The sequence below is a fragment of the Musa acuminata genome, chromosome BXJ2-3 (assembly GCF_036884655.1).
Source record: "Musa acuminata AAA Group cultivar baxijiao chromosome BXJ2-3, Cavendish_Baxijiao_AAA, whole genome shotgun sequence".
Classification (NCBI taxonomy): Eukaryota; Viridiplantae; Streptophyta; class Magnoliopsida; order Zingiberales; family Musaceae; genus Musa; species Musa acuminata.
The window spans coordinates 40,966,504-40,984,048 of NC_088340.1; the positions used below are offsets into that span (position 1 = coordinate 40,966,504).

Below are 17,545 nucleotides of genomic sequence, written 5' to 3' on the forward strand. Positions count from 1 at the left end.
ATCGAGGATCTAAGAGAAGAAAACAGTGACCGAAGTCGTACCTTTTGGATCGCAGGAGGGAAGACGAGCCTTTTGATGTCACAGAAATCCGCCAGTGCGAGTACCATGATATATAAATCATACAAATCTGCCACAAAAATTGCCTGTTTCGGATGCCACCGTCTTCTATCAGGAAGCTATTATTAGAATTATTTTGGCAACAAGCTGCTTGGTATCTATCCAAATATGGGTGTTCCGTCAAGTGTGGATGAACTAAAACAACACACAACACACTAATGGCACATTTATTGATCAGCAACCAAAATCCACTTCAAGGATCCATCTTGCAATTGAGCAAACTGTTCCCTAGCACAAGCTCATCCTCCTATTATCAAACTGCAAAAAAGAGCATTCTTTGCTCGGAAACACTGAAAGCTTAAGCATTCCGAACAATATCCAGCTCCACAACACAACTAGAAGCTATGCAACGTTTACTGGAAGGACAGCAGCTTCTTTCTGAGTTTTACACCTGCAAAACAGCAACCGCTTAAACATCGGACAGTCATAGCAGTCCTCTTCCAGTCAACGTTAGGTGTAAAACTGAAAGAATCTTAGATGTGACAAGCATTGAAACTCAACTAAGCATTCTTAAAAGATGACTTACCGGTTACAAATAGAACGAGATGCAAAATTATGATTGTTGCAGTTACCACACATCCAATCCCCATCACGCCAATGTTTTACCCTAACAAGAAGGGAAAAAAAATAGTAGTAGTTCATTAAGCAGGTTTTATTAACTATGTTCATGTTAAACGTGTGGCCCAATGCATGAGACTTCTACCAATGTAGAATTTGGCAATGATCACTTATGCAGAAAGGCTGGTTGATATGTCCATGTTGGTTACATTAAACATCAAGATAGTGTCGGCTGATTAAAATAAAATAGTCAATCGTGATAAAGACAGTTGGCTTTGTGTTTTATCTAAGTATAGTGTTTTTCTCATCTCATATTCTTATAAAAGATGCATGATGCCTAATTTATACAAAGAAAAGAGTTACAACAGAATAAACATCGAGATTAGGTTGGTCACTAACTGATGTATGCAAAACATTACAATCTAAAAACAATTCAATCTTGTCAAAGCCACGTGAAGTGATGAATTTGGATCCCATAAAGTGACTTGAAAATACCTAGCATATTTTTTAACAAGACCTGATTTAGAATTTTATGACAAAAGGGTCATTTGGTGCAGCAATATATAAGCAATTCTTATGAAAATCTTAAAAAGATGAATAATGTGGCATGATTTTACAGAAGTTGACCATCCAATGCTAAAAAAATTGTTAGAAAAATATTAACCATTTGTTTAAAAACTCCATCTATGTGCCAGAATTTTGAGTAGCTCACAATTTTTTTCTTAAACAAGTGCAAAATGCATTCAGCCATCCTCTTTAAGATTTTGCTGTTTTGCTCAATGAAGCCATGAAAATTTGATGATAAGGGAACAATACTTCTGACTATGTCAATCAAAATGGTAGTAAAAAGAAAAGAGGAACATAATATAAACTTGGTTGAATTTGATGTGTCATGTCATTTAAGTGCATTCATTAAATGTTATGATTAAAGAGATCATCAGGATAGCCCGAAGTGAAGAAATGCATATCATATGATAAGAAATCAGTATCACCCTTTTCCATGGGAAGCGGGCATTCTTTGATGTGAAGAATGGATATTCCCTTGCATGGATCCAATCATGAAATCTGCATCGGCATATTTGGAATACTCTCCAGCTGCTTGATCGTAATTGTAACCTGCTTGTTGCTCAAAACCTTTGTATGAGTTCCTCCGTCCATTTATCTTGCATATTATAAAAAAACATTGCTTTATTATATTCAAGATACAAAAGCATCAGAACCTTGCTTGTATAATTACCAAATTATTGTTATTTACATCGCCTGGATTAAGCCTTTTGTTATCCCAGCTGATAACAGACTCTTCTGATGCCGGATATTTTGTGCCCAAAGCTGGATACAAGTGTAGAGTTCATTCAGATCAACAACAGTAATTCAACGCCATTAAATCTTCACAAGTAAAACCATATTACTGGACCAGCATGTATATGTGCTCTAAAAAGCAAGGTTCGCAATATCGTACCGTACCGGTATTTCGACCTGGGCTCGGTACTGGTATGGTACGGTATACCGAGTGGTACACCCAGGTGTACCGAGCACTGTAGCACTGCTACAGTGCGTACCGGTACCGGGCGGTCCGCGTATCGCTGGCTTATCGGGACCGGTACGTACCGCCTGTACCGGGCGGTATGATTCGGTGTGGCAGACACTACTAAAAAGTATAATGCATCAAAAAAGTGGAGTCCATAAAAAAATTAACAGCACATCAAACTGAGATGGTTGATGCTCTCCATAAGCTTAAAATAACCACAAACCATGCCATATTCTCAGAACATCCTTGTACACAGGGGAATTAGTCATAAAATTTTCACTTTGGTTCATTACCATTTTCTGCTAAATAATATAATGAAATTCATGTATCCTTATGCATCTAATGCCGACTATTACTAGACTATGCAAATAAACTATAGACCTAGCACAGAATTTGTTGAACAATTGATGCCCAAAAAATAACTTAAATTTGATGATAAAAGAAATAGACTATCTTTAAGAGGAAACCATTTCTGTAGACTTAGCACAGAATTTCAGTAATATCATAACTATCTGGAAGTTTGCAGCAAATCATAACTATATGCTTAAGTTGCACATGCAATGTGAAGATTCTGCTTGCTTGTCATTCGGCTCTCCTTTAGTTTCTTAGTCTAATGTAAAGGTGATGCTTCTCAAACAACATGGAAGCAGCATAGAGAGTTGATCACTTTCAGATTTTAATACGATTCTGCATGCCAATTGATCACAAGAATGAAAAGGAGCAATGAGCATACTCGAAAACATATCTGAAACAGTTGATGTAGCTACAGAAGGAGCACCAGATACTAAAGGTGCATTGCACTTTTTACACTGCACAGAAAAGAAAATTAATGAGTTTCTTGGTTTTCAAGTGAGGCACAATGTCAAAAGCAAATGCAGCTTCATGAACCAACGCAAAATATTGTAATTGTTTCAAGATAAAGTTGTTCGGTATGTATTTGGGAAAGTCGGAAAAAGCATTCGAGTTGCATTAGTAAAGAAGTTTAGTGCAAACTGAGTCAATGAATCAGAATGATACTGAAAAAGAATGTTTATGTCAAAAATTTAAGCAGAGCTACATTTGAAACTCTAACTAGTTAAACAAACAAAATTTTGTTCAAGAAGCCACCTGCAGAAAAATGATACCCAGTTGAAATATAAGGTACGAGTATTTGCTAAGCATAGTCACAGTCAACTTTAGCCTCTTTTGTATACATACCACGAAAAATAAATTAAGTATTGCCCGGCGAGCCTTTAAGTAGGACACTAATCAATATAGATATGCACTTCACTCAGCCAGAAGGAAAGGTTTAGACGATTACAGTTTCTCAAGACCTAGCCATAGTGATAAAAAATGACCAAGAAAGGTAAGCTTAGATGTGAATCCAGGCTTTTTGTCTCTGTTTCAAATGACCAAGATAGGTAAGCTTATATCCACAAAATGCAGGACAACATAGGTTAGGCCTAACCTATCTTCCAAGAAGTCTTCACAAAATATTTTGCAAGTGGTAAAAAATATACAATCTCAGCAATTGGAATCAGAAGCATCACATCTACCCAAGAAACATCCTACTTGTACCACACCCGAAATATTGACACTGATATGAGAAGCGATTCAAAGTCTGTATTTTACACCCTATGACCCTCTCCTCTCACTTCCTCCTGGGGACAAACTGCACCAGTAATGAGCTAGGATTAACAAATACTTTTTTACTTCCTCAGCTTCTCTCTTTTGATCCGCTTTTCCTTCTCAAAGGACAGGAATAGGCTTGATCTCATACATTAGTTGATGGGCTAATTACAGATTACCATATGTAGTTAGACCTCTTTAACATCCCGGTCCTTAGACTTAAAAAATTTACATTGAAATTCTTATAGTTATGAAAGTGAAACATCTAACTCCATTTTCTCTAACACCGTCGGTTTTATCATCGAAAATACGAAAACGATGAGCAAAAAGATAATTTTAACATCCCAATTATATTTTTGATGATAGCGAACGACAACACTGCTGGGGGTCGCGAGTGACTGTTGTGGATGAGGAGGGAGAGCGACAACGAGAGATGAGGCAACGATGCAGATGCTGACGCTCTACATTTGCGTCGGCGTTGACGCAGATGCAAAGCTTGCATCTACGTCATCACCTCCCCTCTTGCCGTCGCTCGCTCTCATTATCCACAGCAACCACCCGCGACCCCCAGCGGTGTCACCGTTCACCACCATCGAAAACGTAATTGGGATGTTAAAATTAAATTTTTGCCTATCGTTTTCGTACTTCCGTCGATAAAACCAACGACGTTAGGTTAAATGGAGCTAGATGTTTTTCTTTCATAACTATAAGGATTCCAATATAATTTTTTTAAGCTTAAGGACTAAAATGCCAAAGAGATATAACTACATGGGATAATCTATAATTAGCCCTCAGTTGATTCTGATCAAGATCAACTGTCAACTCTTGACTAACTCTATTGAAAATTCCAAGAAGGATGCTGAGAAATAAACCGTTTCAGTATTAAGCACAACCAAATTGAATAGAGTTGACAGAACCACCAAAATATGTAATGGACAACAAGCTCAATTATACATGCCTAGATAAAAAGGCACTATGAACCAGACATGTAACAAAATCTTAAGTAACATGCACATAGATTTTGGAGAACAAATATCTGAAGAGAAATTGCACAAAAGTTGGACAACATATGTTTGAGGACGACTTGATGAGCATATAACTTAAGAGAAAATTTCTAATGGTTCTCCTAAGAATAAGAATTATATTGTTTCTTTTTTTACCAAAAGATGAATGTTTACCAATCTTGTCCAACAACAAAATACTACCTAAATCACAAAAGCAGGGACAAAATAAAGTTGGTAAGACAATATGTTATAACAGCCACAGAAGACCAAAATATTGCCGTTCCTGCTCACAATAACTCTAAAATAAAAAGCAACATTTCTTTCCTCCATAACAAGCGTATGGACTTACCTCGGAACGTGACGAATAATTATGAAAGCCACAATCACACATCCAATCACCATTACGCCAGCCTCTTGGGGCTGGAAGAAGCTGACTTGTGTTGCTTCTACTATATTGAGTTAAGGGGCAACTGAGAGCAGACTGCAACCCGTATTTACTATTCTCCCCAAGTGGCCAACTTAAATTGGGTAGAAGGGACTGAATAGGAGGACTGCCACTTAATGCAGAATTCATCTGTGACCCATAGAGTCCTTGTAGTGTTGCAAAATAATGTGCATAAGTCAGAAGTGACGCAGCAGGCATTGAAATAGCTGGCATTGCTGCTTCATCCTTCGATTGGCCACACTTTTTGCACTGTTCTCTGGATGCGTAATTGTTGTTACTGCAACCTATCGATCCATTTGGCACATGATTCAAAAATAGGTCCAGCAAAGACAGCATAGCCAGCAGAATCATACCCATCAGTCACACCAGATCAAGAATGCAAGGAAACTTAATGTAATTGGAGATTTTTTATGTCATCTTTAGATGGAAAAAAAACTCAGGTTGAATCTGACTGATGATCTCAATACACCAATCATGAAAGGAAAATGCATCTGAAGTTAAAATAAACATCTACAGAATTGACAGCTATCTGGTGATGTAACTAAATACATAATTCACAAATGTAATAGTCACACTCTGATTTCTTACACCAACATATCACATGAATTTCTGACACCAATTTGGGAGGCTATAATTACAAGATGATTGATAAGTTCCTTAAAAGGGAACTCTGTTACCAATGATGATTCCAAAATAAACATGTATGTCAATAGAAACTATTGTTTTATTACTAAAAGAGCAAGACAAAATTCAATTTTGTTAATGTGGCTAGACGAAATGAGAATCACCTAGTTCAGTCCAAGTTATAGTTAATTAAGGACAATCAGTAAAAGCAATAAACAAGATGATATGAGAGCAACATTAATTTTGCAAAAGAAAATTCTGGAGTATCAATGGCATACTTGGGCATTTTTCTTATCAAAAGATAATCAGTTCTAAGCAATATGATTTTATTGAGAGAAAGAAGAAATACATATTTTCCAAAATAACATATTAAATCTATAATTAGAAGGAAAAAATAACATATCATAGCAGAAACATATCTTAGATTCAACAATCAAAGTTTAAGACATAGACGGCAGAAATGACTTCAAACGCACATCCTGTATGATTAAGCTGCTCATACAGAAGGGAAACATAAAGTGAACTTCTAGGACATTAAGCTGCTCATACCAAGATCAAGCAATCACGAATAAAGTCAAATTAGATTAGTCAACTTGGAGGCGTTATATCGTGTAGGCCTGTTAATATTTATAGAGTCAATATTTAACGTTGCCAGGAAGAGTGTTTCTTTTGGGTGGGAACATGGTGCATCAATTGGTTTTGGCAGCAAGTGGAATCTAGTCTATTTTTGGTTAATGGTATCGGATCATCCACGTGAAGCTTTTAGTGCAAATGGACTACGACCTGAAATTTATTGCCCTGAGCTTCTCAGGTCAGCATTTCCCAGAATTGAACCTAAATATCTACATGATCTTTCATTTTCCCCACTCTTGGTGGATTTTTTTTTTTTCCGGCAAGAAACTTCCCAAAATGATGGGGAGGCGGGGATCGAGTGCTAGGTCGTAATACATGAATATAAGAACGAAGAACTCAACTCCCAAATAATCCACCACTACAACTCAAGATCAATTGTTGCCGATCGAAAAGAACCTCCAACACCCAATCCAGTTTTCTAAAGCAAAACCTAATAGCCAAAACTATAAGCATAATTACACCACCACCATCCAAGCCCACAAGAAACCCCTTCTCGAACGCCCAAGCAGACACTCTTATCCAAAACTACGACAAGAATTTTGCCAACAAGCAAAGATCAGAGAGAGAAACGAGGAGGGAATCACCAGCGCAGATCCAGTCGCCGACGCGGGGGAGCCACTTGGAGTCGGCGGGGGTCTTGGTGTCGACGAGGAGGCGCGGCTGCTTGCAGCGGTTGCAGAAGGAACGGAAGGCGTAGTTGCGGTTGCGGCAGCCGCTGCACTCCCAGTCGCCTTCCTTCCCCTCCCCCATCGCGGGCCGCTTCTCCGCCGACGCCAGCTTCGGGCGAGGGCAAGCAGGCGGAGGAAGAGATGTGGCTGGTTAGGTCTCAGAAAGCCTTGTAGCTAATGGCCCCGACCGCGCTCGGGAGAAGCGGAATAATTCCGGTAGGCGAGAGGGGATATTCTCCGATTTCCCACCGACTTATGTAAACAGAAGGCGAGGGTTATATATATATATATATATATATATATATATATAGTACGAGAGAATTGTTGAGCGGCGGATGATTTGGAGAATTAATTATTATTATTATTGAGATAGATTGATCGGAGACAGACGCGACTCCGTCATCAAGATAAGGGCTAAAACGTGATATATCCTATCTTTGAGGAGTGTAATATATGATGATGATGATCATCAGATAAAACTCTTTCGAGTGCTTATCCTTACTTTTTGACCATTTCATTTTGGTTTCATGAATAATAACTCTAGTAAATTTTTTTTATTGATTAATAGATCTGCCAAAAGCTTTATAGTGATAATTTTTTGGTTCAGCCTATATAAAATCTTTAACTTAAAAATATCTGATTTTATATTAGGTATTCTGATTCGATTCCTCTAATATCTAAATTAATATGGAGTCTAAAATTAAATCTTTATAGTGTTTCGAATGTGAGGAGAGAGAAATAAATTTGACATAATTAGATAAAATACACATTGTATTGTTTTTGATATATTATTATTTTTCTTGAATGAAATGAAATGGAAGAGAAATCGTCTCAGAAGGTTAATTCGAGTCCTTCATAGATCTCTAAGCCCTTAGTAGATCTTAAATGAAGAAATAGTTAAGAGTATAGCATGCAGCAAGTAAGATGTTGTTTTCCTGATCAAGGATGACATATGCTACTCCTACAAAAAGGTGAAAGAGGTGAGTGAGATCCATCACAATAGAGAGTGTACGAGTGTTGTGGGATTGGCTTCATAGGTATGTATAGTAGGAAGTAATTGCTCTATCCCATAATGTAGATGGTTGGAGGTGTTGGTTGCGATGTTTGCAATCATTGTAGTGTTTCTATAAGAGCTAAAGACAATTACAATTGGTTAAAGCAATTGCTCTAACCCATGATGTAGATGGTTGGAGGTGTTGGTTGTGATGTTTTTATAAGAGCCAAAGACAATTAGCTATTAGTAATCTACAAAAAGTAGTTGAAGAGAGTCCAAATCTTCTCCTTTCTTTTAGTTAAGATTCTTAGATCATTTATAAATATAAGATATATTTGATTGAATCATAAATAGTCATGAAGAATTGTCAATCTATTTGATCAAAGTCCGACCTAATTATGGAGATCCAAGATCATTCCAAATATGAATGTTAGAATTGTTATAAATAATTAATCGTCCGGTGATTAATGATTTGTCTCACCTTATACGACGCATACTTATGGTTGGGAGAGTTGTTTCAAAAATATTTTTTTAAGAAAAATTAAAACATATTTTATTATTGTTAGGAGAGTTATTTCAAAAGAATTTCTTGAAAAAAAATATTTTTCTTTTAATAATTTTCTTAAAAACCCAAGTGCTTGAAGTGGGATAGCAATAATGGTAGAATTAATAAGAGTGATATTTTATTGTGATATTTTTCTAGTGTGACTAATGAAGATGTCTAGATAGTTAATAGGTCAATTGTCCTCTCTTATATTTAGGATGATGAACATGTCTAGATAGCTAAGAGGTTAGTTGTCCTCTCTTATGTTTAGTAAGTTATTAATATGATATTGATTCTATAAATTTTAAGAAAATAGATATATGATTTCTGCTTGTTTATGTATAGATCAATTATTTTGGTTTACATGGTTAGTGTTTTGATAAGATTTAAGCAAGACTTATCATTGGCTTTAAATGCTAATATGGTATTATCCATAAACATTAGATGAGTTAGTTTGATACCTTTAATATTAAAAGGGGTAAATGATCACTCTAGGAGATGTAATAGTGACAATGACGATACGGAATTGAAGGGTTTAAAGAGATTGATCTTTAGAAGAATAAAATGATGACAACCTTTAGAATGATACACTCACGAAATGCACAAGCTCATGAGTCTCTAAAATATTATCGTATATGTATTGAATAACTCATGAGAAAGATTGATTAGGAATGATCAATATTTTTTTTTTTTTGGTAACACAACTCAAATCCTATTAAAAAAAATTAATATAAATTTTATATACGATAGTACATAATCGGTAGTCGCTTTAGATTTTAATACTGTACCATATCGATGTTCCGAGATTGGCTCGGTACGATACGGTACCGGCATACCGAGCGGTACATCGAAACGTACCGAATGGTATACCAGAGTTTATCGAGTAATTTTCTCTTACTGTAGTACGGTCCATCCGGTAACGAGCGGTTCACGTACCGGTATGTCGTCAGTTCGGTACATACCATCATACCGGACGATACCATTTAAAATTACATACCATATTTTAAAAAATGTTAGAAATAAATGTTGTGCAGTTCAAAACATAGAAACAAACTTAAATGCAGACAAACTAGTTTGGGATTGATCGGAAAAGAAGAAAAAAACAATCTATCATATACGGAAGTAAAAGAAATATTTAATTAAGTCAAAGCACTTTGCATTTGAAAATGAGAAACTAAGTAAAGAAAACGTTCAACTTATGGTATCCTTTACTTGTAAAAGATTGAGAGCTTAATATATCATTCAAAAAATTATTGAATAAGGTTAATTTATTAAAAATTAAAGATTTAAATTTCATTCAATAAATTTCTTATTTATCCTAAAGTTGAATATTTATATTAGACTCACTTACAAAACATTAAAGATTCAAAATATCATCAGAAAAGAAAAGAACTGATAGTTTTGAGATTGGATGGTACCTATGGAATATATATTACCTTTATCACTTTTACTTATTAGAAAAGTTAGATTTTATAGTTTCTCCTTTATCTTTAAAATAATAAATTATTTAAGAAAAACTCATACTAAAGGTTTTTTCATGAATGGATAATTATGTTGTCCTTTTAGTTTTATTAAGTGACTTTTGTGGGATTGAATGTGAACCTAAAACGAATCAAAGTGTCCGATTTGGTGTTCTCTCCATTGGCCCACTGCTTTCCTACATCCTCTCTTATTTCCGGGGAAGAGATGAGGAAGAATCTGAGGAGATAGACAAGGAAAAAATAGAAAAGAAATGAGAGAAGAGATGATTGAGAGGAATAATTGAGGAAATATAAAAGTCAGAGAAGGGTAATTATTCAGTAATTTTTTTTTAAAAAAAATAATTAGAAGTAAAGGGTAAAATTAATTTTTTTAAAAAAAAGCACTCATCGATACATTCATCATTTGATTAAAAAAAATAAAAATATTACTGTTTACAATCTCTCTTTTCTATTTACGACCTCATATTATATGTTTTTTAATATTTTTAAAACTTCTCTTTTACAAATTGATAAAAAAAATATATATTTTTTCATCCTCCTCTTATCTTTCCCCCTTCTGATGATAAACAATGGATCATAATCGTATCATTTTCATCATCAAATTCTCCCTTGATAGTTTTCTCCTCTTTATTGACGATAAAATACGATAAGACGATGATAAGATACATAGGTAAAAACTATCACATATATATATATATAATCATAATTAGAGTGATTATAAATAATAAAATATTTATTTTTATTTTATTTTAAAAATATATAAATAGTAAAATAATTATGAAAAAAAAAAGACTCTAAATGGTAAACTTTAAATATAATCAGCGCAAATTTTTCTTGGTAAATTGTAAAAAACAAAAAAGGAGCATTTCATTGGTATGGAGGAGACAAAGTGGCGTACGGTGTATGGCAATTTGCAGTATGGAGACAAACCGGAGATGGTGACATCACTATTTGCCCGTTATTATTGGGCTTGCATGAACGCATGAAAACAGCAGTGGCTGTCGTGTCAGTGAACGGCAGTCACGTGAACTGAGAGAAACAAAGTTGACTGTACAGCCAATAGATGGCGGTTGATGGGAACAATGTAACCTTTCCACCATAAACTCAATTAGGCCGTGGTAATGGCCCTTCGACACAAACGTTGACTCCTCGCCTTAATCCCAATTAAGGAAGATAAGTTTCGAACACAGGATATCGAAATTAAGCTCGTTTATATCATCATCACATATTAATACACAGAGTCGCCTGCATTCCGCACCTGAACCGGCTCAATTCGTGTTTTATTTGGACCAAATCCGGTTCACGAGGGCCAGCGCATTGCTGGTCATCTGAGCCACCTCGACCACCTTCGGCCGGATCGCCGACCTGATGCGGCCGGAGCAGTGCTCCTCCAGGCTATCCAAGCACGTGTTCTCGTCCGTGAGGGCGGCGCTGCACCACGTGCGGACGTTGCTCATGTGCCAGGCGAACTCCGGCGACCCCGCCCCGCCCAGCAGGTCCAGCTCCTCCGCCGACCTCCGTAGCCTGTCCACGCTGTCGGCCATGTTCTCGAGGCAGTCCCGGACGGCGCCCGCGTCCCTGGGCCTCACCGACTTGGCCCCGGCGATGATGCGGGAGACGTAGGTCGAGGCGGAGCGAGCCCGGTCGGCGCTCACGGCCATGGCCGCCCGCGCCAGCTGCCGCGGGCTGTGGCGTACCGCCGGGGCGTACGAGGCGAGGCACCGGAAGCAGAGATCGGGATATCGCGTGGCGCTGCAAGATGAGCGGACGAAGTCGGTAGGAGAGCCAGCGGAGGTCACTGCACAGGTTGAGTAGCAGATTACAGCTAGGAGGAAGGCGAGTGAGAAGGGCATTGCTCTTGCCATTTCCTCTCTCTCTCTCTCTCTCTCTCTCTCTCTCTCTCTCTCTGATAATTTACAAGCTGTGTGTTGGGTGCTTTATATTGAGGGAAAGATGGCAGGATGGCACTGCAATATGTAAGAGTTAGTGGAATCTCTTATGTTAGAAGGAAGTAACTCATTTACTGCTTTGTTGTTCCTCACAGCTGGAAACAGACTATATTGCTTCAGAGTTCTCAGTACTTGCAACATCGGTGGGAATCTTGTCAGAAGTTTTGACAGAAACAACGTGGAAAGTAATATAAAAGCGAAATGGTTGGAGATTGAAGATGATAAGATGTCATTAAGTTCCTTTTCCACGGACATGTCCTTCGATACGTCATGAGCACACTGTTTTCACGTCTACCGCATTGCAAGGAAAACGCGAGATCTAATCCAACATTCGAAGTAGCAGTATCTATCTTATTTACTATGTTAGATAGGCATAAACACTAATAAATAAGTAATTCTCGCGTTAGATATATACTAAGGACGAATTCTCAAAAATAACATCTATCTTTGAAAATTTTTGCATTCCATTATGGACGAAGCTCAAATTAGTTAAGTCATAAGATATCATTGTATTATTCATCCGTAAAGAGTCAACCTAGTTAATCTTGGACATTATATTATTAGATTGAACCCTAATGAGCAATGTAATCTTGGACGTGAGTTTTGTCATGGCTTCGTGTAGGTGCAACAGAGTCTTTAGTGTCTTCCATTGTTCGATTTACTCAGAATTCGATCATGTCAATCCGAGATTTCACTTCATCTTGTGAGTTCTCTGTCCCAAGAAGTCTTTGTTTGCCTTAGTAGAATTCATCTAGACTTATTTCGAGAACGACATGGTGGGTTTTCATAGTTGTAAGCCTCTTCTGGCTTCTCTTTTCAATTGGCACTTCATATTTTGCTTCCTTTGCTTGTGAAAAATAACCAATTTCTCGCTCGCCATTTTTACTATCGCACTTCTCTTGAGCAACTCCAATAACTTAAGAGCAATTTTGCACTTATAGTATATTTGCATTTACTTGGGACAATGGTTTAGTTTACCTCATCTTGTTCAATTTATCATAATGATTTGCCATTGTGAGATTATGAACTTTCGTTATTTGCTTGAATTGCTTATTTGCTCTGATACTACATTGTGATAGATTAGCTAGATTTGCTTAAGTCATGAGATACCCTTATATTATTTGTCTATAAAAGGTCTACATAGTTACAATCTCGCTCAAGTCCCCAAGAACCTATAAAATAGCAAATCGATTAGTTTTGAAAGTTAGTGACGAACAACTCTTAATGTTTTACAAATAAAATAACTTTATAAGCAATTCAATAAATACTTAGTATATAAGAGAGAGAAAAAAAAGGAGAAAACTAAGGCTTCCAAAGGTAAACGAATAATCATGAGTATACAAGCGATTACTCATCGAATATTTAACATGTTGGCAAGTTGCCATAGACTTTACGTGGGGACTTGTAAATCTAATCAATGCCCAATACTATTCCAAACCACCATTCAACCCCATGCTATTTGAATAATTTTAGAGTGCTGAGATAACTAAGACTTTGTATCGCAGCCTACATAAAATAAGTCATGACATACGAAAACTAAGTTATTTTAAGGGTACTTTTATCCATTATGGTGAGCAAATGTTTTGCAACTTTGCAAACTATTTTTTCTTATAATTTTTAAGTAAAAATACATAAAAATAAGGTAAAACATACTGCTAAACATATGTACAAGTAAACAAAAGTGATAAACGATCCGTTGACAAAGGTGTTGCGGGTGCACCATGACCATTTGTGACACTATATTGCCTCCCCTCCCCTCTGCCCCATTGTATCTACTACCATCTCCACCCCTTGGCCCCCCTCACCTTCACCCTTGTGTAATGAGAGACGATAATGACTCTACCAAACCCCCCCTATGCACAAGGGACATCGTTGCTACACCCCATCTTTCCTTGCATGAGAATACCGAGGGTTACCACTGCTATGCCCCCTCCTTCCTCATGCGAGGCTCAGGTGGGTCTGGTGAGGGTCGTAGAGGTAACAACAGGTTCAATGGGGCAAAAGGGAGGGGAGCTTATGGTAGAGGCGATAGCGGATCCGATGATGATAGATGTAAATTGATCTTTTCATGTAACGAGAGGGGATGCTCTACGAAAATTTTTAAAAATTAAAACATTCTACAAGAATTTCTCAAAAATATTTTTTTTTTAAAATTCGCCCTTTATACTCTATATACTTTGTTTAGACTTAATAAGTTTATCGTGTTCTATCAAACTAAATCATAGGCTCAACTCTATACTCTCTCGCCGGAACAAAGTTCTAAGAGTGGCATTTGGATCCTTGGCCATATTTATGGGTATATCGTTGAAGGCATATACCCATATAGATATAGTTATCATATCACAATACATAGGATTTAAGATCGACACCGTCTAACACTTTAAGAAACCATGAGAACCACATCATCACCATCTATTTCTTTGATGCTGAAGAGTCGATGACCCATCAAAAGAATTGAAGGATAACCCTCGCATCTCATAGGCCCGATAAATGGACCCCAGCCAAGCCGGTGATAAATTTCAGGGCCGACTCGGTCTTTCTACCCTGCTTCAACCCGATTCTGGTACTCGGTTGGAGTCGAACCGATTGAAAGGAGCCCGTTTTCCCTCCTTATAAGCACTCCCCATTCGAACTCATCGAGAGAGAGTATGATCTCGACTCTGAGGTATGATCTCGACTCGAAGCCCTAACCTAATTTCTCCTCCTTCCTCAATCCTCTCATCATCGATCTTTCGTTTCTTTTCCCCCTCTTTTCTCGAATCCATCATCTTCCAATGTGCCGGAAGAAGCGAAAGTAGCAGTGGTATTTGTTGTGCTCAGATGAGATGCTTTGATTTCTATTCTTTTTCATGGATCGGTGATGCTTTCTGTTTGCTAGGATTTATTAGTTGGGGAGTTGCAGAAACTCGATGATTTCTCACCCGATGCTTTTGTAACTTTGTCATACGCCATGACCTAGATTTTGTATCTTGTAGCAGGATCTTGGAAACACATATCAGATTGTAGTGGTCCGGAGGTGATATTTTCCCGCCAACCATTTTTAGCTTCTGGCTGCTTGTTGTTCCGTTCTAATGCACTATCTCTTAATTTGTTTCTTGCCTGCAGTTAGGAAATGAGTTTTGGTCCCCAAAAATTGCTAGATTAAGTATTACTAATTGAGATCTGAATATATATTCATGCTTAGATGTTGGTATTGATGTTTCAACTTGTTCCTAGTCATCACTAAGTTAATGCTATCACTGTCCTCCTCCTTTTCTTAATAAAGTTACCAAATGAGCTTCTGCCAATTAAATCATGTTAAGTGCTGCAAGTTCATCGAGTATGAAATATATATTGCAGTCTGGTGAGAAATTTGAATGCTCTGGATACACTAAACTGGAGGGATGGTCAATGTAACAGTTTGTGTGAGGTTTAGACCCTTGAGTCTTAGTGAGAAAAGACTTCATGGCGACAGTATCTGCATTCAGGCTTTGAACACTCAGTCTTTTACACTCAAGGTTCTATTGCCCTCCCTGAATATTCATTTTGCCTAATTGCATGTAGCTTGTGGTAATTCTCTACTTACTTTCCTGCAGGATGAGAAGGAAGAAGATATTACATTTTGCTTTGACAGAGTCTTCTATCAAGATTCTGAGCAAGTAGATGTCTACGACTTTCTTGCTATGCCGATAATTGAAGGTTGTTGCTCTTACATGAGAGCAAACTTTTGTATGCTTGGTTTTTGTTTAGCTCTAGACAAGTCTTCTTTTAATAAAAAAAATCTCCCTAGATTAGAAAAGCAAATTATTTCGAACTAGCATGGAATATACATAGTCTTGTCCTTATCTGAGAAGTATTTCAAATGTTTTCTTGAGCAGGGGCTGTGAATGCAATAAATGGAACCATTATCGCTTATGGACAGGTAAGATGTAACAGAGCCAAACATTCTTGTGCACAATGTTGACATTGCCACTCTAGCCTTCCTTACTATTTTGCTTTTGATGTGCATATGCTGCATTAGCAAGTAGAAGCTTCTATTTTGATGTCACATTTTAAGCTTTGCAACGATTAGTTTGTATACTTTAACTAGGTACTTTCTGGATAATCACTTGTTTTGGAGCTACTCTCAGCAGTAACAATATGTACTTCAAGAACTTGTGGTGATAAGAAAACATCTGTGGAAATAGAACTCCTGAAGAACAGGAACAGGTGCTTAAAATGATGACAACACAAGTCCATAACCATCCGGTTGATGCGTAATTTAACCTTGACAGTGAAGAGATGTAGAAAGCTACTGTGTCTCCTACCACTTTTAACTTGATGATTCTACAGTACCATGCTTCTGGTGAATCTTTCCTAGTTATTTTTTTTATCATTGTTTTGCTTTAGGAAAAAAATATTGACTTGAGGTTTTATCCTTGATATGGTCTTCTCTCATGCTAATTCTGTTGTAACATCCTTAGTTCAATTGATATCACAAGGATTCCAAGTTTAGATCTCATGAGCCCTAATAAATCTAGTAAAAGTGACGAGGAAATAATTGCTCTAAAAGTTTTCTATCATGTAAAGGAGGATATGAAAGGATCCCGAGTGGTTGGACAATGAGAAATTATAGTTGAAAATAACTTAACTACCAGTGTCCCTAATGCTTCTTATAAAGAATAACTTGGGCCAGGATCAGCTTAATCAGAGCAGGGAATTCAGGTAGATAAATATAAATAGTATGCCATTACCATTCTTTACATGTTGAGAAAAACATCGTCAGTTCAAATCTCCAAGTGTGATGGTAATCAGTTAATCATAAAATATTTGTGCTCAAATAAAGCCTAATTTTGCTTGATGATCACCTTAGGAAATGAGTTGTATAGACAGTCTATATACCAAGGTTTAGAAACCCGGTTTGATACTGATACTGGTTAGTGATCACATCATGATAGAGGAAGGGAGGAGGAGAGGAGGAGATAGTGAACATACCAAAGGAGATAGCAGCGCTAACGTGAGGAGGAGGTGGCAGTGATGCAAGGAGGTTGCTGAGACATTGAAAAAGGAGGCTGAGGAGATAGGAGAAGAGAAGCTACAGCTTTTAAGGATGGTCGATGACTGTTGAAAGCCATTAATATTATTCACATCCCTTCTTGAGCAGGTTTTTTTCAAAAAAACTAAAATTTTAGATAGAACTCCGATTACTGGAATAGGATGCTAGGTTTACAATCCCGTATAACTCCAAATCAGTTATCTAACCAAGCAGTGCACTTGGTAATCTTGCCGGATGATACGCCCAATGTGGATTTTGATTAGGCAATCGGTGTATCTGTACTAGTCATGCATTAGACCGGTGCATTTGGTATTTAAAACCTTGCTTTATACAACATTATTACAAGTTATAAGTTAGTTAGGAAAATAAAAGGCAAGG

At 37.1% G+C, this 17,545-nt stretch overlaps 3 protein-coding genes across 5 annotated transcripts; 1 reads left to right on the forward strand and 2 right to left on the reverse strand.

Annotated features, from left to right (window-relative positions):
- Positions 1–267: 267 nt before the first annotated feature.
- On the reverse strand, positions 268–7,452 carry LOC135580953 (uncharacterized). Of its 3 annotated transcripts, none has more exons than XM_065101026.1 (7): positions 7,102–7,452; positions 5,165–5,544; positions 2,937–3,012; positions 1,931–2,004; positions 1,668–1,837; positions 644–724; positions 268–508 (listed from the first exon to the last, which is right to left on the reverse strand). In XM_065101026.1, exons 1-7 carry the CDS (start codon positions 7,265–7,267, stop codon positions 460–462), a joined length of 996 nt encoding a protein of 331 aa, XP_064957098.1. In that variant the 5' UTR covers positions 7,268–7,452; the 3' UTR covers positions 268–459. The 3 variants fall into 3 exon arrangements, with proteins under 3 accessions (XP_064957098.1, XP_064957096.1, XP_064957099.1); XM_065101024.1 differs by having other exon boundaries at positions 1,913–2,004; XM_065101027.1 differs by lacking the exons at positions 268–508; positions 644–724; positions 1,668–1,837; positions 1,931–2,004 and adding an exon at positions 2,030–2,320.
- A 3,944-nt stretch (positions 7,453–11,396) lies between these two features.
- Positions 11,397–12,138, reverse strand: LOC135608305 (pectinesterase inhibitor 7-like). The gene has a single exon (XM_065101029.1). It carries the CDS (start codon positions 12,067–12,069, stop codon positions 11,485–11,487), a length of 585 nt encoding a protein of 194 aa, XP_064957101.1. The 5' UTR covers positions 12,070–12,138; the 3' UTR covers positions 11,397–11,484.
- A 3,194-nt stretch (positions 12,139–15,332) lies between these two features.
- Positions 15,333–16,385, forward strand: LOC135608307 (kinesin-like protein KIN-1). The gene is made up of 3 exons (XM_065101032.1): positions 15,333–15,650; positions 15,729–15,831; positions 16,011–16,385. Exons 1-3 carry the CDS (start codon positions 15,537–15,539, stop codon positions 16,094–16,096), a joined length of 303 nt encoding a protein of 100 aa, XP_064957104.1. The 5' UTR covers positions 15,333–15,536; the 3' UTR covers positions 16,097–16,385.
- The last annotated feature ends 1,160 nt before the right edge of the window (positions 16,386–17,545 follow it).